At 37.1% G+C, this 26,137-nt stretch overlaps 1 protein-coding gene across 3 annotated transcripts in view; it reads right to left on the bottom strand.

Annotated features, from left to right (window-relative positions):
- Positions 1-26,137, bottom strand: part of LOC150107906 (lethal(2) giant larvae protein homolog 1-like) — a 443,798-nt gene that overhangs the window by 80,612 nt on the left and 337,049 nt on the right. For 2 of the 3 annotated variants that reach the window (XM_090415428.1, XM_090415430.1), the window contains exons 22-23: positions 24,562-24,777; positions 17,238-17,348 (exon numbers count right to left, since the gene is read on the bottom strand). In XM_090415428.1, the coding sequence (XP_090271554.1) occupies positions 17,238-17,348; positions 24,562-24,777 (327 nt within the window). The remainder of the gene's footprint in view (positions 1-17,237; positions 17,349-24,561; positions 24,778-26,137) is intronic. The other variant, XM_090415429.1, reaches the window with a different exon arrangement.

Below are 26,137 nucleotides of genomic sequence, written 5' to 3'. Positions count from 1 at the left end.
GAAGAAATGATAGCAATTCTGCGACGTGTAGATTAGCATGCCGGAACACGTGTACATTTAGCAAAAGATCTTGGACTCTCCGTGTCCACTTTGAACACTATAGTAAAAAACAGGTCAAGCATTGAACTCAATGCAAAGCAATCTGGCGCTATGTCAAAAAACAAAAAGCAAAAACGATCAACAATTAAAGATTTTTTAAAATAGATAAATGTAAGTAATTATAAATTCATTTATTTTTAGTTATTAAATTTTGTAATCTAGTATATAGACTCGCATACGCAGTAAGTCATCTTTTAGCCTTTTTTAAATGTTTTTTTACATTTCCTGCTATTTACACTTTTTTCCATCAGTCCCCTGAAAAGTGTAAAAAAAAAAGGGGGGGGGGGGATTATATATATTATATATTGTTCTTGATTGTTAATATTTTTGTACACTATACTATTATGCTCTGTATATTGATTTGTGTAATCATTATATGTTTCATAAGCTGGATGAGCTTATGCTCTTGGGTTATCCATATAATTGTATTATAATTTTGGAAAAATTTTAAATATGTGATGTAACAAATTTTATTTGTATAAGTAGCTTAATAATAATAATAAATAGAAACAAAAATTCTAGTTATTTCTAATAGAGCTAGATGGGACAGCAATGGGTTCCCCCACCTCTAACTTCTTTATTAAAGAATTTGAAAACTTAACACTGAACACAATTACACAAACTAGTAGTTTGACTATGCTATGTTGTGTTTGTTATTTGGCTTCATGGTCAAGACTCACCGGATACATTTTTAGTGCATCTTAACAGCCAACACCCAAAAATAAACTTCATTATCATTTCTCAATTATTTCTCCCTTTTAGACACACAATAGTGACACAAATACCTAATCACTCATTATCCCTTTTCATTTATAGAGAACTCCTACACATGGAAAAGTACCTACATAAGTGATTCATCCATCCATTCCAATGGTATGGTAACCTCAAAATACTCAGACAGCCTTTGAATTTGAGCTTAGATACTTTTCCAACACTTGAGCTAATGGTATTATTCCCACAAAATAGATAAAATGCTGTATACAATCCCCCCCCCTCCATCCCTCTTACATCTTACCAATACACAAGATCATTGAAAAAAAAAAAAATTCTCATCCCTTATAATGAAGGATAAACCTGAAATATAACTGAAGTTTTTCTGCAAATACAATTCCCATGCTACTTTCAACCCATTCATCTAGCTAGCGATGTTCATCCGTTCTCTTCTCCTAAGGATGACTTATCCAAACTAACTTTATAGTTATCCAGCTTACAGAGAAGGTACTATATTATAACATTCATTTTATATATTTTTATTTTCAGTTACAATTTGAATTGTAAATAAAATGATCTAGTTGAGTGCTGTGTGCTTGTCATAGTTGTAATTTGTGTTCTGATGATGCTGGGTAGAAAACCAGTGAAATATCAGTAAGTTCAATATTTTTTCCCTCTGGGGTGTTGTTCATACCAGGAAGCACAAATATGAATAACCAACAACACCTAACCCTGTCTACATATACTGGTCTGGTTACAACCTTTTCATGATATATAACAACATAAATGTCTGAAAAGTAGTGCTTTGCATTATGGAAAATAGGCAACTGAAAATGTAAAAAATACAAAACCTTGGCTCACCCATGGGGTGAATATACTATAGATTAACAAAACTTTCACAGGTTGGAGCCATAGAAATTGAATGAACAGCTTTTATGTACAAGTAGCCTTGTCAAGAAGACACTTCATGTGTATACTTTGTTTATGCTTGGGTAGAGGATTAAAACAAGAATATAACTATATTATGTATCTTTAATAAATTTAGTTTAATCCTTTATCCAAGTGTGAGAAAACAAAGTTTACGTCTGAAAATATCTTCAGGACTAAATATGGTATTGTACTACCTTACTGGGGTAAGGTAGTAACAACACTGGGCAACTTGCAGCAAAGGTGGACCAAGCTAGTTTAATTCTTTATCCAAGTGTGAGCAAACAAAGTTTGCGCCTGAAAATATCTTCAGGACTGAATATAGTGTTGTACTACCTTACTGGGGTAAGGTAGTACAACACTGGATCAAGTGTTTTACTTCTGACCCAGCTCTCAGATCCATAAGTTAAAACTGGTTTGAACACTGTCTTCTATACAGCTAAATTAGTGTTCCGACTAATTTCTCTCTTATTCCATATGAATTTATTCAATTGACTTCCCACCATACCAGCTTTGCTGATTCTGTTGTCTATTTCTATATTTAATTTACCATCTTCAGTAAAAATCGTGCCTAAATAGCTGAAATGTTTTACTTGTTCCACAGGTTCTCCTTTCACAACACAGTTGACATTTTCAATGATTCTGCCTATTTTCATTGTCTTTGTCTTTTTATTGCTGACCTTCATACCATATCTATTACAACAGCTATTCAATTTAGTCAGAGAATCTTGCAGACTTGTAGCGGATTTATTTAGAAGTATAACATCATCCGCATAAAGCAAAGAGCTGACATAAACATCTCCAATTTTGATATCAGGTTTAATACCACATTCCTTCATAATGTGATCCATATAGATAATGAATAACAGAGGGGATAATGTACATCCTTGTCTCACACCAGATTTACCATTAAACCATCTCCCTGTACTTCCTTCAATTCTAACTGCTGACTTACAACTCAAATAAAGACTAAATATTGTGTGATATAATGCCTGACTGACACCATACAACTGTAGTGTTTCGAATAGCTTCTCTCTTGGCACCTTGTCATATGCCTTTTCCAGACCTACAAAATTTAAATACAGATCTCTGTTATATTCCCATGATTTCTCAACTCCAAAAAGCACGTGATTTCATCAAAGAAAACACGAAATCGTCCGATTGATTGAAGATGAATTGGGGATTCCAAAATCAACTGTGCAAACATTTTGACTGAGAGTTTGGGCTTTCATAAATTGAATTTGTGATTTGTTCCCCACAAGTTGACCAACAACTTAAAAAAGGTATCGAATTGAACACTGCAAGGACCTCATTAAAACCTCTCTTAAGAACCTCCTTGAAACAATCGTTACTGGTGAAGAAATGTGGTGTTTTGGGTGTGAACCTGAAACAAAGCGCCAGAGTGCTTAGTAGAGACCACCAGAAGAGGGGCATCTGAAAAAAAGTCACTTGTTTCTACGATTCCAAGGGCAATATCCACAAAGAATTTGTTCCGCCTGGCCAAACGGTCAATGGCGAGTTTTATCTCGAAGTTTTGAAGTGATTGATAGTAAGAATTCGTCGCGTGCAGCAAATATCGTGATGCAGGCAGCTGGTCACTTTTGCATGATAATGCACCATCTCATCGATCAAACATTGTTAGACAGTTTATGAGCAAAAACCAAGTTTGTGTGTTGCATCACTTGCCGTATTCACCTGATTTAGCACCCTATGACTTCTTTCTCTTCCCCTGACTTCATTTGCTGATGAAAGGAAAGTGATACGACACCATTGAAAACGTTCAAGTGCAGTAACTATGACCCTCAACAGTATCCAAAAACCGATATAAAAACTCATTTAACAAATTAATTGACCATGCCAAATGCTGTATCGAAGCTGAGGGAGAGTATATTGATTGAAATAAATGATTTGAATAATTATAATCGGCCTGTGTTTTATTTTCTATCAAAAGTTCGGTTTCTTTTTGGACAGAGGATGTATGTGTGAGTCACACTGATTATTTTGACACACTGAGGTATGACATTAATCTAGTAGCATTTTTGAATGGTAAGACATATACATTAGCTGTTCATAATGGTATTTTGTTAAGGATAATTATAATGCAAATTTACATCAGCTACAAAACTTATATTTTCATCATCAAATTCCTGACATTTACCCTCAAAGGGTGTACAGGATATGATAGTACTACATGAAAAATTTATATCATTACTAATATTTTGGATAAGTCAAATTGCCTGATTCAGAATGATAAGTGCAGGAAGGTACAAGGTGATGGACAATATATTGGACAAAGAAGATGCATATATACAGTGGTATACGTAGATTTTGTAAAGGCTTTTGATAGTTTGCCACATCACAAGTTGGTAACTAAATTGGAGTAGATGGAATTGGATGATAGATTAGAGAGTTGGATATGAGATAGGTATCAGGAAGTTGTGTATGGTGATGTAGTATTCCAGATGAGGATAGTTAGTCGTGTGCCTCGGGGATCTGTTTTCGGTATGTAACTTAAATAAACCTTGTTATTTAATTTATATATTGATGATATTGGGATGATTTTAACTGGTGACATACAATTGTTAGCAGATAATGCAAAATCAGGGAGAGTGATGAGGACTCAAGCAAATGTGGACCTTACAGGAGGACATGAAGAGATTGTACGAGTGGACAACAGTATGGAACTGTCAGTTGAATGTTGCAAAATGTACACATAGTGAGAATTTTGGGGGAAGATGAGGACACAAGAGACCTTTAGAGTGATGGCAGATAAGGATCTGAAGTTCAGAGGTCACATTACATAAATTGTGAAGTCATCACATCAGATAAAAGCAATGATGCAGAAAACTTTAGGTTCAGAAATAAAGAAGTTCTGGTTCCACTATATAAAGTCTCGACTATATCTTGTATGGATTATTTTGCACAAATTTGGTCCTCTGGTTTTCATGGTGATGAGGATATATTAGACAGGAGAGAAGATAGATTGAAATGGTAACTGGTCTTTGGGATTCCCTCAATCTGAAAACAGATTGAGGGAATGAAGGTTGCAAGATTTGTAATAGGGGGAAGAGAGGGGATATGATTGAGACATTTAAGTTGGTAAAGAGGTTAATGTGGAAATTTTTCATAGAATGAGAGATAACAATAGAACAAAGGGACATCTCTGGAATTTGAATAAAGAAGGTGTGAACAGATAAGGTGCAGGTTCTTTGCATGTAGTGGTTGGTGAGTGGAATGCAGTGCACGACATTGTGGTGAATGCAGATATGTTGAATGAATTTAAAGTACAATTTAATGGATTCTGTGTGTAACAGTATGTAGTTCCTGTGATGAGTCTTGAATCCATAGATGGCTGGCATTAATAATAATAATAATAATGTTAAATAGTATTTTTCTTATACAACTCACAATGTGATCTCATTTAGTATTATATTTACTACACTCTAGGAGTGTAGTAAAATAAAGCACATGATGCACAGAGAAGAAAAAAAAGATGACAAAAAATGAAAGCAAATGAGTCAGACAATTGCAAAAAAAAAAAAAAAGAGCCAGATATAGCCTTCAAAAGGAATGTACTGAATTAGTTCAATGTGTGCCTTCTTGCCACGAGTCCAAAAAGATTATGTATTGTACTTAGATAATAAAACAAGGATAGATTTGTAATTTGGGACTCAGCCACCCAAATTGTATTTGCTGATGACCATATACCTCCATTATAATGCTACAACAGCAATATCATACCAGTTCTAATATAACCTGGTAAAAAAAAGACTATCCCCCAGTGTTAGAAAAACATTTAGTTCAAGCCAGAGAATCTAATGCAGGAGTATTAAACTATTCAATGCTACTTCCGATCAAGGAAAGTGACCATGCAGTCTTGCAATGGGAGGTTGCTCAATGTGTGGAAATTTCAGTTAAGAAAAGGTTTATGTGAAACTACAAAACTGGCAATCATGACAAACTTAGGAGGCAACTTGGAACAGTGTTATGACAAACTATGTGGAATGAATGTCACTAGTGCATGGAAAATGTTAAGGATTGCTTGAGTGAGACAGTCACAGTGCATACCCAGGAGGATAAACTGAGTAGAGATTAAGTGGATGACTAGCAATATAAAGCAGGAACTGCAAAAGAAAGTATTGTGGGAGGCACATGAAGGTGATCAACACGTCTATGAGCAGTACAGAGCACAAGCAAGATAGAAGTAAATCCAAAAGAGATTTTTCACTACGTAGCAAGTAAGAGAGAGAGAAAATGATTATGGAAAGATAACTTTACTCAGTGCTGATGGTAAGAAAGTAACAGAAGCAGAAGAAATAGTTCAGATACTAAGTGATCAATTTGCAAGGGTATACCATACAGGTGGTGACAGACTGATATAAGCATTGAGATAGATGAAGTGGAGTGGAGGTACTCAGTATATGAAAAATACCAATGTAAATACAGCAGTGGGTTTGAACAGTATGTATCAAAAAGTATGTTTGAACAGTTTGAACAGTGGGTTTGAATAGCTCGTTTGCTACAAGAATGTACAAGTGAACTGGCAGTGCCTCTGATGAAGTGGTTTAAATCTCAGCTCTGGCAAGGTTCCAAGGGAGTGGAAAGAAGGTAAGATAGTTACATTACATTTTAAGGGTGGCTCCAAAACAGAAGTAGCAAATTGCAGACTAATTAGTATCTTTGGAGCAGCGGTTAAAATATTGAACAAATTAGTTAAAAGTAAAATTCAGGAATGGGTGGATAGGAATATGATAATCTATAGGGGCAGCATGGCTTCGTAAAAGGTCAGTCCTACCTCAGTAATTTATTCACATTTTATAATAAGGCGACTGCACAATTGGATAAAGGAAATGACTAAACCATGATACTACTTCACTTGGCAAAAGTATTTGACAGAATACCACATGAAAAAGTTACATAAGTTGGAGTAAATGGGAACAGATATGCAGCTGGTGAGAGATAGATAAGGGGGTGGCTGATAGACATCAGAGTGGAATCAAGGCGAATGAGGATAACTAGTGGAGTGCCCCAGGACTCTGTACTAAAATCACTACTTTTAATTTATAGCAAAAGATTTGAAAGGGGGATATTTGCGAGTGGCAAGGAAGGACAAAGCATGAAAGAAAGAGTGAATGGGAAGGCATAAAAGTGTGAGAGACTGGGAGAAAAGAGATAGTATTGTATGGAGGATTCGATGATATAAGAGGTATACTTAATGAGAGTGAAGAAAACATGTTTTTCAGGTGTGAAGATAAAGGATGTTAGTAATGCTGTAAGTATGCAGAAGAATGGAGTGAACGAGTTGATTACATTGGCTGACATAAATGATTTGAAAGGTAAGAAATATGCAATGAGAGAAGATATGAAAGTTGTTAGTGGAAGCAAAAATGAACAGCAAGAAAGGCCATGATTGCCAAAATGAAGTTGCCAAAAATGGAGTTGTCTGTCAAGAAAGGGTTTATGCTGAATTATAAGGCTGGTGATTATGAGAGCCTCAGGAGTCATCTGGGAACAGTGTCGTGGCTTGAGAAGCTACAAGGAAAAAATGTTAGTATGTATGGCAAGTAGTCAGAGATTGCTTGATGGTAGCAGTATCAGACTGCATACCTAAGATCAGGAAGATAAACCATGTTGAAATTAAGTGGATGAGTGGGGATATAAAGCAAGAGCTGCAAAAAAAAAAACATTGTGGAGGAAATATAAAGAAAAAAGTGATCGGTATACTCATGAGCAGTACAAGTTGCAAGCAAGAAGGCCAAAGTAAACATTTTTTTTTTGTTATGTAGCAAGAGGAAAAATGAACATGGTAGAATGACTTTACACAATGCTCATGGCTGGCTGAAAGGTGACTGAACCAAAAGAAATAGAGTTGCTTAGTGATCATTTTGCAAAAGGCATAGAATCCTTTACTTTAGGTGGTGATTTTTATAGTTGCTAATGTTTAAGACCCTGATCAGGCCACACTTAAGACTATTGTTCTCAGATTTGGTCCACAGGATTTGAAGGGGATTAAATTAACTGTGGAAAGGGTACAAAAGCAGATAACAAAGACAGTTTTAGGACTGTACAATGTTAGTTATGAGGATCGGCTGAGGGAATATGGACTGCATAGTTTGGTGGATAGGAGGAGGAGAGGTGATATGATTTAGAAAAAATGTTGAGACGTGGTTACAGGGTTGACATTGGGGAGTTCTTTCGCTTGGTTGAACAGCAGGAAGGAGTGATGACAAGGGGCAATCCCTGGAAGTTACGAAAGAAAACTGTGAGCAAGAGGGTGAGGAGTGGTTTCTTTGCATGGAGGGTGGTTGAACCGTGGAATGCATTGCCTGATAGAGTCGTGAGAGCGAGAATGATCAATGAGCTTAAGGAGTGGTATGAAAGACTGTTTCCTAGGACAGACCTCCCACGATGAGTCTTGATAGACTTGTTTCCTAGGAAGGACCTCCCGTGATGAGTCTTTTGACTCCTTGGAGGCCTAAATAATAATATCAACATTGAGGTACATGAACAGGTGTTCAGCATATTAAAAAATATGAATGTGAACACAGTAGTGGGACTGGATGGCATATCTGTGCAAGACAATTTGAACCACTGCTGATGAAGTTGTTCAATCTAAGTCATCCCTGCAGGGTATCAAGGGAGTGCAAAAAAGGGTAAGATAGTACTATTGCATAAAGATGCTCCAAGACAGAAGTAGCAAACTACAGACCAATTATTATATCAGGAGTGGTGATTGTTAAAGTACTGAAAAAGTTAGTGAAAGGTAAAATACGATTGTGGGTGGATAGAGATGCAATACTCTATAGTGGGTAGCATGGCTTTGTAAAGGGGTAGGTCCAGTCTTAGTAACTTATTCACATTTAATAATAAAAAGTGACAGCAGGAATGGATTAAGGTAATAGCTACATCATGATACCACTTGACTTTGCCATGGCAATCGACAGAATACCCGGTGGAAAACTATTACAAAAACTGGAGCGGATGGGAATGGATATTGTTGGATTCTGAATGAAGAGAAATTAAAGTTATTAATACTCCCTTCAGAATCCAACATATTCCACCATATCAAAGGCTACATTTGTAGTTATTATTTAATGTAAATCTCTTATTATAAACTATTATTCATATAATTACCTTTGAGATTTTTTTTATTTAATTATTTAATCTAGGATATGTATTAATAATGGAAAGGACTCTGTATATAAAAATAACGTTCAGATTATTTTATTTATTCCTATATTAATAGTAGAAGAATGTGTTCATCATATTTAATTATATATTATTTGAATTGAAAAATATCCTTTTATTTAGTTTCTGTATGTAAAGGTAAAACGTTATGCAATGCTTATGTACTGCTTTAATTGTTGTCATGGAGACAGAGTTAAAAATAGAAAGCGTGAGCGTAGTGGTGCGTGAGTTATGGATGTGAGATGGAATTGATATAAGCTAGACAGTGAGAACAAGTTTTGGCAGGAAAGCGGAGTGAAAATATATATAAACGGAAAGCAAGAAAAAACAAGAGCAGTGGGTCAGCACTAGAACTAGGGATTAAATACAATTGGAGCACTTAGTACAGTAATGGCACTGAGAACAGTACAATACAGACGAGGAAATAATTTATTGGCAGCACGGAGTTAAGTAAAAGTGCTGCGATCAGATTACGAAGGATCGAAATGTAAATTGACAACTCAGAATATTGATATGGAATTCTGAAATTAATGTTGTATTCCAGTGCTTTAAAGGAAGATTAGTGGAAGGCTGATTCTATTGCAAAGTAGTATGTGAGGAATAAGTGAATTTTCTAGTGCAAGTGTGTCTGCATATGTGATGTGCTGAAATTAAAGATTAAGTTAGTTTAAAGAAGATTACTTTTGAAATATGTAGCTCCAGTGTGATAATTATCTAAAGTATTATGTATGCCTCGGTGAATAATATGTGCAAAGATTTATTCCGGTAAGAACAGTTGTGCTTTATAGCATTTTAGAGTGAAGTTATAAGAGTTACCTCCTTCTATTAAATCCTAACATTAACTGTGGTGTTTATGCTGAAATTAGCCGAAGCCAGAAGATTAATAGTCTCCTCCCCACCCCCCTAAAGTGATAGCTATCTCTTGACTGAGCTATGCGATTTCTGACTAAGGGATAGATAAAGAATACTATTGTAAAAATATTTGCTGTGAATTTCAGTGGTAAAGAACTTTAGAACTATCTTTGCCTATTAAGGAGAAATTAGATTTTTAAGCTCAGTGTTTAATACCAAAAGTTAAGTGAATGTTATGTGTAGTTGAACTGAGTTAATTTTGCATTATCTTGTATCCAAAGTATGCTTATGTATATATTATATAACCTTGCATTAAATGTTTTGTTTTATTGATTTAAATTTGTTGTCAGCCTGATTCTTTTCCACTGCACCGTTCATAAAATTATCGGACCTAGCGGGAACATCAAATGTTAATGTAAAATTCGGTCTATATATAAAGATTAGACTGCTAAAGTTAATTAATATTTGATTATACTATTTTGCATTGACTAATCTGAATATAGGGTGGCACGGTATAATAGAAATTTCCCTATATTTGGATTAGTAATCAACATACAATTAATTAACCTTAATAAGAACAACATTAAAGCAAGATGGCGGATCAAAAGACAGGAAAAAGTGACAGCAGAAATGGATCAAGGTAATAGCTACATCATGGTACCGCTTGACTTTGCCACGGCAATCGACAGAATACCCGGTGGAAAACTATTACAAAAACTGGAGTAGATGGGAATGGATATGAAGCTAGTAGAATGTGTTCACATTCATATTTTTAATATGCTGAACACCTCCTGTTCATCTACCTCAATGTTGGCTGAATAACAGACACCAGGGAGTAGAATATGGTGGAGTAGAGTGTAGGAGAATGATGGTCACTAGTGGAGTTAACGAGGCAGTGAAAGAAAAGAAAAAAGCATATCAAAAGTTCCTGGCAAATAAGTCAGCTTGTGCTCTTAGAGAATACAGAGAAAAATGTAAGAAAGCTAAACACTGTGTAAAACTAGCTAAACAAGTCATGGGAGGACTTTGGCAGGAACATAGAAAATAAATATCAAAAAGGTGGCAAAATATTCTGAAGGTTGTTGAAGAAGCTCAGGAATGGAGAAAGAGTGCTGTAAAAGGAGTTAGAGATTATAAAGATGACATGAAAACTGGAGAAAAAGATATCCTTAAAGTATGGAGTAATTACCTTGAAAAACTGCTAAATGAAACAAGCAATGATGACAGCACAGTGGTAAAAAACACTGACCAGGAATGCAGTCAGGAATACATATCCATACTTGAAGTAGAAAAAGCCATCAAAAGCCTGAAATGTGGAAAGGCAACAGGAGTGGATGATATTTGACCAGAAATGCTGAAGTATGGTGGTATAAAAGTCTTACAGTGGCTACACTGCATAGTTCAGAAGGCCTGGACAGAGGAATGAATTCCAGATGATTGGAGTAGAGCTCTCATAGTACCCATATATAAAAAGGGAAATAAAACTGAATGTGAGAATTACAGAGGTATTTCTCTATTGAGCGTTCCAGGTAAGATATATGCAAGTATACTTGAGAAAGATTGCGGAAGAGAAGCTTGGTGAAGAACAAGCTGGATTCAGGCCAAATAGAGGCTGTCAGGATCAGATTTTCACTTTACGACATATAGTTGAAAAATTATGGGAATATAACAAAGATTTGTATTTAAGTTTTGTAGATCTGGAAAAGGCATGTGACAAGGTGCCAAGAGAGAGAGAGAAGCCATTTGAAACCCTACAGTTATATGGTGTCAATGGGACATTATATCGAGCAATACTTAGCCTTTGAGTTGTAAGTCAGCAGTTAGAATTGAAGTACAAGAAGGTGATTTAATGTTAAATCTGGTGTCAGAGAAGGATGTACATTATCTCCTCTATTATTCATTATCTATATGGATCATATTATGAAGGAAAGTGGTATTAAACCTGATACCAAAATTGGAGATGTTAATCTCAGCTCTTCACTTTATGCAGATGATGTTATACTTCTAAATAAATCTGCTACAAGTCTGCAAGATTCCCTGACTAAAGTGAATAACTGTTGTAATAGATATGGTATGAAGATCAGCAATAAAAATAGGTAGAAACATTGAAAATATCAACTGCATTATGAATGGAGAACCTATAGAACAAGTAAAACATATCAGCTACTTAGGCACGATTTTTATTGAAGACGGTAAATTAAATATGGAAATAGACAACAGAATTAATAAAGCTGGTATGGTAGGAAGTCAACTGAATAAATTTATATAAGAAAGAAATTAGCCAAAACACTAAATTAGCTGTATACAAGATAGTATTCAAGCCAATTTTAACTTATGGATCTGAGAGCTGGGCAGAAGTAAAACACTTGACCAAAGACTAGAGACTGCAGATATGAGTTCTGAGGAGCATGAACAGATGGCATTAATGGCAATATTTTATTAAAAACGAGGATATTAGAAAAGAAATTGACATTATCAGCATCCAGGTATGCATTAGCAGAGCTAATCTCAGGTTGTATGGTCACTTAAACAGAATGAGAGAGGAAACATTAGTAAAACAAGCGTTCTCTGCCAGGTTTGCAGGAAAAAGACCCAGATATAGGTGGTTTGATGCAGTAGAGTAAAGCAGATTGATGCAGGACGAAGACCAAGATATAGGTGGATTGATGCAGTAAAAAGTGCCTTAGAAGAGAAATATTAGATCTGATAATGTTGGAGTCTTGACAGGTAAGACTGATTTGGAGGAGAATGGTAGATAGGAAGTTAGTATTCATTCATTCATCTTCAAGGCCCACCTTTCTTAACTGGGTTGGGGGCAGCAGCTGCAAGAGGAACTTCCAATGGTCATGATCCTCCATCACTAAGCTCAGGTGTTCTGGTGGGACTCCCAAACGTGTCCATCCAATGTTTTGGATATAATCTATTCAGCGAGTCCTTTGCCTTTCATCCTCTGGCTTGGCAAAGAGCATGCTGCAGGAACCTCTCGTGGCATTCTGAGCAGGTGCCCATACCAACGTAACTGTGATCTCTCAACACAGAGAAGCAACAGTTGATTATTGAGGATTTCCTGAATTGCAGAGCTTCTGACTGTCGAGTCTTGTCAGCCCTGCAACCTATCAAAGGAACCTCATTTCAGCCACTTCGATTCGTGTCCGCATTCTTTCAGTCATTACCCAACTCTCATGACCATAGGTGAAGATGGGGACATAGACTGTATTGAAGACAGCCAGCTTTGACTTCTGGCTTAACTCCCACTTCAATACTACCGAACGGCCAAGCTCCCGCAATATTGTGCATATTGAGCCAGTATCTAGCTCTATGTCCCACTTTCCATCACTCATGAATATGGACCCAAGGTATTTAAACTTCACCTGCCTTAGTGGTACTCCACTCACATGTAGAGTGCACTGGGATGGTTGTCTTGAGACCACAAATGTTTCAGTTTTGGCCACACAGATCTTCATTCCGGCTTCTGCACAAACATCTACAAACCTATCCAAGGTCCACTGGAAGTCATTTGTGGAAGAGCTAAGCAGAACTAGGTCATCTGCAAAAAGCAGACATCAAATGCTACATCTTCCAATTCTGACACACTCACTGCCTATCAATCCAGTCCATAAATATTATGGAAAGGAGGGGTGACAGAACACACCCTTGGCGGAGGCCAATAGAGACTGTGAAAGGTTCGGATTTTGTGCTGTTTACCCCGACACAAAATTCCGTGCATTCATACAGGAACTTTATAGCAGCTAATAGTTTGCCATCCACTCCATACTCCTGTACTACTTGCCAAAGCTATCCCGAAGAACCCGGTCATATGCCTTCTCCAAGTCCACAAAACATTTGTAGACATTCTTGGCATATTTCCAAGATTTCTCAGTAGGAAGTCAACTTCACTTTGAGGCAAGTCTTAACTTGCCTCAAAGTGAAGATTTGGTGTGCTTCTACCAGAACGAAAGGCACATTGTTCTTTCTGGAACTTTGACTCAACTATGCTCCTGCACCTTCTTTCCAAGCACCTAGCATATACTTTCCCAAGCAGGCTGAGCAGAGAGATGCCACGATAGTTGCTATAATCTCTCTGATCTCCCTTCTTGAAGACTGGTATTATTATGCCTGTCTGCCATTGCTTTGGTGCTCACCCGGATATCCAAGCAGCCTAACGCACTCGAGCCAGCAAGAGAATGCTGTCTCGATTTAAGGCTTTCAGCATTTCGGGCCGAATTTCATCATCACCAGCAGCCTTGCCCGATTTTTGCAATTTTATTGCTAAATGGATCTCTTCTACTGTGAGACTAGTCATCGCCCCGATCTGCACCTCTTCGATGTCCACAACTGTTGGGCCACCTGGATTAAGAAGGTTCTCAAAGTATTCTCCATCTGTGGAGGATATCCTTCTCAGTTGTTAAAATTAAAAGTGCACCATCAGAGGCCTTAATTGCCCTTGCTGTGCATGATTTTCTCCCTCGAAGGCAGCGAATGGTCTGCCAGAATACTCTGTTTGCATTTGCATAGGAAAAGCCTAATCTTTTAGTAATGATCATTTTTCATGTAGTAGTATCATATCCTGTACACCCCTTGAGGATATATATCAGGAATTTGATGATGATAGTGGAGTACCACAGAATTTGATATTAGGGCCACTACTCTTTAATTGTATATCAATGACATAGGAAAAGATTTAAGAGGGGATATTCAATTGTATGCTGCTGATGATGATGCAAAACTGGGGAAAGCAATAGTTGATAAAGATGAAGGTATCATGCAGGATGACTTAAATTGGCATTGTGGACAAAAAGATAATGAGTAAGGTTATGCACTTCATTTTAAAAGGTTGCATATGGTGTATCATATTGATCGCATTAGTTTGTAGGAAACTGATGAGGCTAGAGACATGGAGATAATGGTGGACAAAGAGTTAAAGTTCAGAGGGTATACTGGAAAAGTTAGATGAAGAAAAACATGCTAACATAAGGAAGTTATTATCTCTCTTTATAAGGCTATGATTCAGCCACATCTTGACTATTGTGCACAGATTTGGTCACCTGGGTTTCTTCGGGACCAGGTGGTGGTCGAAAGGATTCAGAGAAGAGTGACCGAAATGATGACAGGTCTGTGGAGTACTACTCCCTATGAGGATAGGCTGAAGGTTTGCAGGTTACAAAGTTTAGTTGATAGGTGGAAAAGAGAGGACGATAGAAACTTTTAAGATATTAAAAGGGTTTTATAAAATCGATACAAGTGAAATTTTTCAATATATGACAAATTGTGAGAGAACTATTGGCCATCTGTGGAAGTTGTGTAAGAGTGGCTAGTAGGGGTGTGTACAGTGTGGACCAGATTTTTTGCATGGAGTGTGTTCAGTGAGTGGAATGGATTCAAGGAAAAGTATGATAGGATTTGTGCGTATGATGATTGATTTGGATCTTCCGCAATGAGTCTCCAGGCTCCATGGAGATGCCGTAAATAATAATAATTTCAGATGTTTGCCAATGATGCAAAACTAGGGAGGGCAATAATTGATAAGTGATGTAGATATAATACAGGATGATTTAAATAAATCTCCAGTGCAGACAAAGGACAATCGTTATCAATTCAATGTTGTAAAATGCAAGGAAATGCATTTGGGGATGAAAAGATTACACATTCCGTATCATACTGATGGTATTAGTTTACAGGAAGCTGATGAGGCTAAGGATCTGTGGGTAATGGTGGAGAGAGATCTGAAATTCAGAGGGAGAACTGCAAGGGTTGGCAAAATAGCTCAGAGGATTACTTGAATGCTGAAGAATACACCAACAGGGAAAGATAGGGAAGTTATTATTCCTCATTATAAGCTATGATTCGGTCACATGTTAATTAATGTGCAGAGATTTAGTCAGTTGTTTCTTGGGGATCGAGAGGTAGAGGAGAGAATTCAGAGACAAGTGACCAAGCTGGTGACAGGTTTGTTGTGGAATGAAAGGGATTCTACAAGACTGACACAGAAGAAACTTTTCAATACACGGGGAGTAGGGAAAAAACAAGACATCATACGTGGAAGTTTTCTAAGAGAATAGTCAGTAAGGGGGGTGTGAACTAGGTTCTTTATTTGGAGTTATGAAGGAGTGGAACATATTGCCAGAAGGGGCTGTGAGCACCTCAACAGTGAATAGGTTTAAGGAGATGTATGATAGGTACTGTGTTAATGGACAGAGGTGGTTTTGTATGATGAGTCTTGAATCTGTGGAGTGGCCATATAAATAATAAAAACATTAAGCAAAATGTAATGAAGTGATACACTTAAATTATGTAATGAAATAAAGATTTTAATATAACTTGCTAATATTTCGTGATGTGTATCACATCAGAGTATATATAAGAAAAACGACAATTCACGTACATGAATATGGGAATATTGTAAACTGTTGTACTATCATATATATTTCTAGTTGAAGCTAAAGAGTACAATTTGGTCAGCTATATCCCTCATTGCCAGCCCACCTGAATTTGTTCAGTATGCACTGGATACCCACTAATCACAAAGGATTGGACATTATGTCAGAAGCCCCAGTTGATTTTCCACAATTCTTAAAGGTGATTTAGAGGAGTTCTCCTCCTAGTTGAAAAAATATGATTTATTATGTTCAATATATTTTTCTCCAATGAGATATATTGTAAATAAATGATCTATTGGACCCTTAGAGATTAATAATAATGTAAACTTAATCATGCAGTACTGTTGCAATAGCCTGAACACCCCTTGAGAGTACACATCAGGAAACCAATGATAAAAAAAAACTGTATGCATAACAGATATATTTTACAATTTGAAGGCAAGATTATTGTTGGGAGTTAAGATTCACCATTTCCCAGAATTTGAAATTTTTAGACTCATTCCAAGTAAGATTTGTTGCATCAGCAATGTGTTGGCTATTTGGCCACACACACAGAGGAAGCTTTAGTTTTTATTAGACAGACACTCCTAGATGAAATTCGTTGAGTGTAGCAACAGTACTGCAATTGTTTAGGCAGTATAGCTTCACAAGCAAAGCATCTTAGATCAAGGTTAGTACCATCACTGTGGACAGCATTAACAACCAGAATGACGGGAAAACCCTGTGTATTTTTTTTGCATGATATGCATTTTGATATGCATGATTATGTATTTATCCATGCACTTAGTGTTTACAAAGCCCCTGATGGTAAATTTCATTAATTACTTTATTTTTTCCCCTCTGATATCGTTTCCACATGATGCATAATGTATTCCTGAAAAGTTGTGCAGCATTTCGATCAATGGATGGCACTCCACAAGGCCTTAAACAGGGATACGTTAGTTTTGATCACCCTGTATGTATATTTTTGTGTGTGTGTGTGTGTGATGGGACAAATTTGTAAAATGTATTTTTTATTCAGGATCACAGAGAGAAAATTTTGAAACACTGTTCTAAATTACTAAAAGATAAAACAATGTTTACCTCAAATGGTCTTTTACACTATCAACTGTAATATCTAAATCCCTCTTTTCTTCTTCTTGACCATTAATCTCAGGTTTCACTACTTCATTTCCACTTCTTTCTTCGACTCTACTTAAGAGGAAGAGGAGGAACTTAACATTATTACTGATCAGTTACATTCCTGTTAGTGATTAATTAGCAATCACATTGTAGTATATGACTGTCTACTTGACTATGTAATTAATTTAACTAAACATAACAAAAGCATAACACATACACTACACTTCAGTATTTTTATTATTTTTTTTTTTTTAAAAGTCAATCAAAACTTGAACAATGTTACCAGTGGAAAGTCACTAGTGCTGTGCCTCAGCAGTCTGTTTTAGGAGCATTGCTGTTTAACAGTATGTTAATGATATTGGGTAAGATTTGAATGGGGATATGCTCGTTTGCAGATAATGCAACATTGAGATGAACTATGAATAGAGATGTAGCTTTACAAGAAGACTTGAAACTGAGTGAATGAGCATGGGAATGGGGATACCACAGTTTGTCATAAGTATTAATGGCTGTAAATCTCTGTGTTTACGAGGACAGTTTTCCTGTTCTGAGGGATGAAAAACCTGAGTTTCCAGGTGAAAGAATCCCTTACAAGCAACGTGATGATGACATCACATTGCTTGTCGAGGATTTAGGCCCAGAGTAGCCAGTTCTGGCCTTAGAAGTCATCTTTGAAGAGGACATACTGGTTTTCTTTTTCATAGTGCTTGTAATTTAAGGCTTGTTTTCAGTCCGCACAGTTAGCCTAGTGGCTATGCACTTCGCAACCATATGCCTGGGGAAGGAGTGTCCTAGGTTCGATTCCCGTTGGTGACGTGAGGAGTTGAAGGATCTTCCTCAGCCATAGCCAAGTTAGCCAGTCTTGGGTGTGGACAGCAGGGTTTTTTCCCCAGTTTATTCTGGGGTTTTTCATCCTGCAAAGCAGGCAAACTGGCCTTGAGAACTCAACACTACAGGCCATAGGATAAACCGGGGCATAAGGCTGACCACCTTATCCTGTAAACGGAGTGAGGTCCGATGATCAATGGACCCTCGACAATGCAAGGTAAAAGAGGGTATAAGGAAGATGACATGACATTTTGGTAATCTTTCTGTTTTCATTCTTTCAGCATGTCCCATCAATTTATGTTTATATTTTTTAATTTTTTTTTATTACTGATTTCTGGCTTAATTCTTTCATAATTTCTTCATTACTTTTGTGTTTGAATAGAGCATACTTTGCAGTTTTTCTCACTCATAAACTTCATTTCCATACAATAAGACTGGTAGGACTAACGAACTGTATACTTTTAGTTGGTTTATTTTTTTTTTAACTATTAGGTTCAAATATAGAGTTAATCATCAATTTACTGACATGTATCCTCAAGGGGTGTACAGGTTATGACAGTACTACAGGAAACTTACATCATTACTAACTTCCTATCTACAATTTTCCTCCAAATCAATCTGTTACCTGTCAAGATTCCAACATTATCAGATCTTATATTTCTATCTTCTAGGGCACTTTTTACTGTATCAATGCACCTATATCTTGGTCTTCCTCTGGATACTTTTCCTGCAAACCTGGCAGGGAATAATTGTTTTGCTGATCTTTCCTCTCCCATTCTGTTTAAGTAACCATACCACGTGAGATTAGCTCTGCTAATACATTCCTAAATGCTAACAATGTTTAGTTCTTTCCTAATATCCTCATCTTTAATATGATATTGCCATTAAATTCCATCTGTTCAACACTTCCTAATCTTTCTCAGGACTCTCATAACTGCAGTCTCTAGTCTTTGGTCAAGTGTTTTATTTCTAACCCAGCTCCATCAGTTAAAATTGGCTTGATCACTCTTGTATGCAGACAATTCAGTGTTTGGATTAATTTTTCTCTTATTCCTTATAAATTTATTCAGTTGACTTCCTGCCATACCAGCTTTGTTGATTCTATTGTCTATTTCCATATTTAATTTATGGTCTTCACTAATATTCGAGCTTAAGTAGCTGAAATGTTTTACTTGTTCTACAAGTTCTCCATTCACAATGCAGTTGATATTTTCAATGTTTCTACCTATTTTCATTGTCTTTGTCTTTTTAATGCTGACCTTCATACCATATCTATAACAACAGTTATTTAATTTAGTCAGAGAATCTAGCAGACTTGTAGTGGATATATTTAGAAGTATAACATCATCCAATATTAACATCTCCAATCTTGATATCAGGTTCAATACCACTTTCCTTCATAATGTCATCTATATAGATAATGAATAACAGAGGGGATAATGTACATCCTTGTCTCACACCAGATTTACCATTAAACCATCTTCCTGTACTTCAATTCTAACTGCTGACTTACAACTCAAATAAAAACTAAGTATTGCTTGATATAATGCCCCATTGACACCATATAACTGCAGCGTATTGAATAGCTTCTCTCTTGGCACCTTGTCATATGCCTTTTCCAAATCGACAAAACTTAAATACAGATCTTTGTTACATTCCCATGATTTCACAACTGTCTGTCTTAAAGTGAAAATTCGATCTTCACAGGCTCTATTTGGCCTTAATCCAGCTTGTTCTTCACCAAGCTTCTCTTCCACAATCCTTCTCAACCGTTTCTCAGGTACACTTGCATAAATCTCACCAGGAACACTCAGTAGAGAAATACCTCTAATTCTCACATTCATTCAGTTTTATTTCCCTTTTTATATATTGGTACTATGAGACTTCTACTCCAATCATTTTGAATTCATCCCTCTGTCCAGGCCTTCTGAACTATGCAGTGCAGCCATTTAAGAATTTTATACCTCCATACTTCAGCATTTCTGGTCAAATATCATCTACTCCAGCTGTCTTTCCACATTTCAGGTTGTTGACAGCTTTTTCTGAATTATGAATACATATATGGATATGTATTCTAATTGTTTGCTTAGTCAATGTTTTTTTTACCACTGTGCTGTCACTGATTGTTTCATTTAGCTATTTTTAAAGTATTTACTGCATACCTCAAGGTTATCTTTTTCTTAAGTTTTCATGTCATCTTTATGAGCTCTAATTCCTTTTACAGAACACTTACCTCCATTTCTGAGCTTCTTCAACAACCTCCAGAATATCTTGCCACCTTCTTGATATTTTCTATGTTCTTACCAGTGTTCCCATGATTGGGGGTGGGGGGGGGGGGGGGTGGGGGGGGGGGGGGGTGGGGGGGGGGGGGGGTGGGGGGGGGGGGGGGTGGGGGGGGGGGGGGGTGGGGGGGGGGGGGGGTGGGGGGGGGGGGGGGTGGGGGGGGGGGGGGGTGGGGGGGGGGGGGGGTGGGGGGGGGGGGGGGTGGGGGGGGGGGGGGGTGGGGGGGGGGGGGGGTGGGGGGGGGGGGGGGTGGGGGGGGGGGGGGGTGGGGGGGGGGGGGGGTGGGGGGGGGGGGGGGTGGGGGGGGGGGGGGGTGGGGGGGGGGGGGGGTGGGGGGGGGGGGGGGTGGGGGGGGGGGGGGGTGGGGGGGGGGGGGGGTGGGGGGGGGGGGGGGTGGGGGGGGGGGGGGGTGGGGGGGGGGGGGGGTGGGGGGGGGGGGGGGTGGGGGGGGGGGGGGGTGGGGGGGGGGGGGGGTGGGGGGGGGGGGGGGTGGGGGGGGGGGGGGGTGGGGGGGGGGGGGGGTGGGGGGGGGGGGGAACCGCAGCAAGTTCAAATATGAAAGACTATTCATGGAATCAGCCTCAGCCCTTAGGAACATGCCAAACCTCAACAAATTTGGATGCATGAGACTGCCCCAAATTTGGGAAACATTTATCAGAAGAACTTCAGCCCAAAGGCCAAGAACTACCAATATAGCCAGGCAGGGGGCACCATCAGGACTCTAGGAAAACGTTAACTTTCTAGCTTCTGTTCTCATTTGCTGTTATGTAGTACTTGTGTGCACTTGTCTTTGTAATAAGTTCCCAAGAAGATGGCAATGTGACATTTGCTGAAATATCGGCAAGTATATATTAAAGTTTATTTAATTTATATTTCTAGTGTATGCTGTCAATTCCTTAATTATTAGTTATCATGTACCCTCCAGAGGTTTTCCTCACTATGACTGCATTACATGATTAAGTTCAGATTATTTATCTCCAGTTTTCCTCCAAATCAGTCTATTACTTGTGAGAACTCCAATATTACCATATTTACCACTGCATGCTGCTAAAGCTCTTCTGACCGAATCAATCCACCTAGACCTTGGTCTTCCTTTGATTCTCTTCCTTGACATCTTATCACCAAACACCTGTTTTGCTAATCTTTCCTCAGCCAATCAATTTAAGTGATCATACTACCATAGATTAGCTCTGTTTTTACATTATTGAATGCTAATAATGTCAGGTTCCTTTCTGATATCTTCATTTTTAATTTGATTCTGCTATTGATGCCCTTAGTCCACTCCCCTAATTTTTCTCAGAAACTTCTTATCTGTGGTCTCTAGTCTTTGATCAAGTGCTTTATTTCTAATCCAACTCTTAGATCCATAACTGAAAACTAATTTGAACACTCTTGTATACTGCTAGTTTGGTATTTTTCTAATTTCTCTCCATATAAATTTATTCCACTGGCTACCCACCATATCAGTTCTGCTTATTCTGTTGTCTCTTTCCAGATTTAACCTATCATCTTCACTAAAAACTGTGCCTAAATAACTGAAATATTTTATTTGTTCTATAGGATCTCCATTCAGAAAGCAGTTGAAGTTTTCTATGCTCCTGCCTACTTTCATAGTTCTGGTCTTTTTATTGCTGATTTTCATGCCAAATTTGTTACAGTTGTTATTCAATTCAGTTAGTGAATCCTAGAGACTTGCATTAGATGTATTTAGGAGTACATAAAGCAAAGAGCCAAGTTTGACATATTTAATTCTAATAATTCAGGCTTGATGCCACTTTCTTAATTGTGATCCATATAAGAGTGGAGATAATGTGCATCCTTGTCTTACCCCTGATTTCACATCAAACATCTTCCTGTATTTCCTTAATTCTAACTGCTGACAGACAACTTAAATATAAGCCTATGTATTACTCTGTATGATGTTCCATTCACCCATATAATTATAGTGTTTTGAAAAGCTTTTCTCTGGGAACCTTGTATGCCTTTTATAGATCTACAAAACTGAAGTACAGGTCCTTGTCATATTCTTATGATTTGTCAACTGAAAATCTGACCTTGACAACCTGTTTGGCTGACAAACTGGGTTTGAACCCAGCTTGGTCTTCTCCAAATTTCTCTTCCACCACAATCTTTCTTGACCTCTCATCAAGTATGCTTGCATTATCTTATTTTAAATATCTGATCCATGCACAAAAGGTCATAAGACCTAGATGATTACTGGCATAACGATCTTCCAGTATAACTAATAAGTTACATAGTCATGTAAGTATGAAGCTCTGGTTACTGTTAAGACACCATATAACTTGTATTACATCAGAGAATTCCCTTCAATCTACTTGAACAACATGCATTACCCAATATTGTCTTCTTGGGTAATGCATGATGTCCTGAAATAATGTAATCTGAGACAATTTATCTTCCCTTTCATATTCAATGTTATCTCATGTTTGATGGATTTCTAAAATTCATTTTACTGTGTGCTTTGTTAGGGTGTTTTTCAAAAGGAGCATTGTTTTTAAGTGAAATGAAACAAATTCTGCAAGGCAAGGATCAACATAAAAGTAGTTCTAATACTGACTGTTTTAAAAATTGATACGTCTTGAAACTTCGATATAACAAGAAAATGGAGTTCTTTTAATCATTCTTTATTGTTAAAGTTGGTCTCTCAGAGAAGAGAAATTTATTTAGAAACTTGTTCAAGTGGCCATTCTGAAGCAATTAGTGGAATAGTTAATTTTTTATTCATCATCTCTAATGGCTCAAGCTTTTTTAAGATGCAATGATATTCCAAGTTTTTATTGCAGATGATGAAGGGATCTATCAATAGAAGTATCTCGCCATATAGACATCTAGATCTCATTGCCATTGGAAACTAGACCTTGGAACTTTAAACTCTAGTACTCTGAGCAGTGAATCATGGCTAAATGAAATAACTGAAGAGCTAAAGTGACTAAAATGGGACATTCTCATATTGTGTGAAGTTAGATGTAATGGTGAAGAAATTCAATTAAAAAACAGACATACTGTATTATAGAGACCAAGATAAGGAATCAGTGGAGTTGGATTAATAATTAATAAAAAACTGAACAATATAATAGAATTTCACAAGTATATCTGATCGAATAGCAAGTATTGTTTTTCTAATCTAAAAAAGATACCCTTAAGATCATCCAAGTCTATGCACCAACAATAAGTCACACTGACAAAATCTAAGACTTCTATCATGATGTATCCCAACTTTACAATAAAAGAAAACATCATTTCAGAACTGTAATGGGAGACTTCAATGCTGGAATTGGTATACAACAATCAGATGAAAGCTCAATGGGAAAGTTTGGATATGACATGAAAGATGATAGAGGAGCAGGGTTAATAGAATTTGCAGAAAAAGAAAACCTGTACATCATATTTTTTTGTCTTGTCAAGAAAAAAAACACATAGGAAGTGGACATGAAACAGTCCAAATAGAAAAATTAGTGAAATTGATTTTATCCTCAGAAATAAAGATTGCTGAGGATAAAGTCAAAACTGTTCCGTTATAAACACTTTGAATGTTAGAAGTGACCATCGATCGTATGGTATGCAGTAAGATTCAAATAAACTGCCATAAAGAAAGAAGAAAAAGTTTCTCAGATCAAAGCAAAACAGACGTAAACAAACTCAACATTAAAAAGTATGCTTAGTATCGCAAGACTGGATCACAAAAGGAATATAAGTCCTCTGACATCATAGGAAGAGTGAAACATCTGAAGTGACAATTGGCTGGGCATATTGCTTGAAGACAAGATCAACGATGGACAAAAGTACTGGATTGGATTCCACAAGAGGAAAAATTGACCACGACGCCAACCTAAATCATGGTGGATTTTAGTAATCCTGGAAAAGCCTTCATCCAGAGATGGACTGATAATGGCTGATAATGATGAGCATCTAATAATATTCCTCAGGCACTAGAATTAATTTTAAGGTGATGGTCATTAAGGAAAAAAACCTACCTAGGTCTTTTAAAAGAAGGTTTTTGCAAAGCTGTTAGACAGTAAGCATGAAAATATGGAGAAGTTGTTTATGTTCTTAGTTTAGTTCATATTTGGTTTAATTTTGTCTTCTCTTCAACTGAGGATTCAAAATTTTCCTGCAGCTAGTTTATGTGCTATAAAAACTGAATGACACTTACTGTTCCTGTAAGGAGGCAGGTTTCTCTTCTTTTGTCTCTTCGTCTTCTACAGTCTCATACTCAACTGAGATTTGGGGCCTTGCACCTTCTGGTAACTCCAGCTCACAGTCTGTTTGTTTCACATGACTGGTTGATAAAGAAAAGCAGTAAAACTCACTAGGAGATATCAAATAAAAGCCTTCTCCTGTCTTGCAGAATACTAGACTAGATATACCACTGTAAGAAACAAGGATATTTGAAATTATAATTGTAAATCATACATTAATTAAAATTCTGCTTATTAATAATTAATATAATGAATATTGAAACCAAAGCAGCAAAGATTTGCTAATTTCATAAGATGCAAAATGTTTTATTCAAATTTATTTCCTCAAAATTTTTGTTGAAGTTTAATGCTATCCAGAAAGGGTGCAATCTGGTTAGAAAGATGACCCTTCTCTTATAATCACTCCAATTACTTTCTCATACACTATCAGTGTCTGACAGCTTTTATAAATCCCCCCCCCCACACACACACAATGGCATTGTGCACTGTTCTGCTGAACTGTCCACCAAACATTGTTCACTCTAGCTCTATGCCTGTAAAAACACATGTAGGAAATGACTTTTTTTTTTCTCTTTCCTTTACTAACACAAATAACAACATTGTACTATTGGTTTTGTAACCTTGCATGTGTAAGATCAAGATCTTATGTGTAATACACAGATTCCACACAAGTCTGTCTAGTGTCTGCTACAGAGATGTGTGTGTGGTAGGAAATTAGAGCACAACAATAAGCAATTAATCCATATACTAGGTTAATTTGTTCTTTTACGTGTGATAATGAATCATTTAGTGTTCAAGAAAATGTTTCTACTTTGTATCAGACTAAATATTTTCAGTATGATACTAGTGCATAATGCAATGCAACCATGACATCTTTGTCAGCAAGGAGTTAAAGAGATCTAGTTTGGTGAAATGTGTGAAATGTATTTAAGATGAAAGATTTGCAGAAGGAAAGAGATTTGTAAACAAATATGAGAGGAATTCCGAGTGAGTGCCAGTGATGTGAGAAAACATAATAGTGGAGTGAGTGGAGAATATTGACAAAACATAAGAAAATGTAAGTGCTGGAAGAGGAGAATGAAGAGGACCTGATGAAAGAAATAGGCTTAGGTGGAGTCATTCACAAGTGCAAGATTGAATGATTACAGAAATTCAGGTAAATGATAAAGGTGTAAGTAAGAAACAGGAATTTAAAGTAACAGAAGGAAATTTCAATTTCATACATTTTCAATGTATGAAATTCCATATTAAGAGGAGTGCTTAATAAGAATGTGACAATCTTGTTTTACTTAATGTGAAATTACTGACAGACAGTGAAGCTGTCAAGGTGCAAAGAAGCAAGATGAAAGAACCGTTTTAGCAGGCACTAATGATTTAAAAAGAAAAAAAAAATATTATAGAAAAATGGTAAGAAGTTATTGGAAGAAACAAAAAAGAAGAGAATAAATATTCCAATATATTGCAGCGGGGTGCTTAAGGGTCAAAGCTGTATAACTGAGAGGAGACCTCCACATAGCCTTTAAAGGAATG

This window comes from Typopeltis vanoorti, chromosome 3 (assembly GCF_054136105.1).
Source record: "Typopeltis vanoorti isolate ZY-2024b chromosome 3, IOZ_Tvanoo_1.0, whole genome shotgun sequence".
NCBI lineage: Eukaryota > Metazoa > Arthropoda > Arachnida > Uropygi > Thelyphonidae > Typopeltis > Typopeltis vanoorti.
Note: the sequence above shows the minus strand (reverse complement) of the source record. Positions and strands in the feature narration are given on the sequence as shown.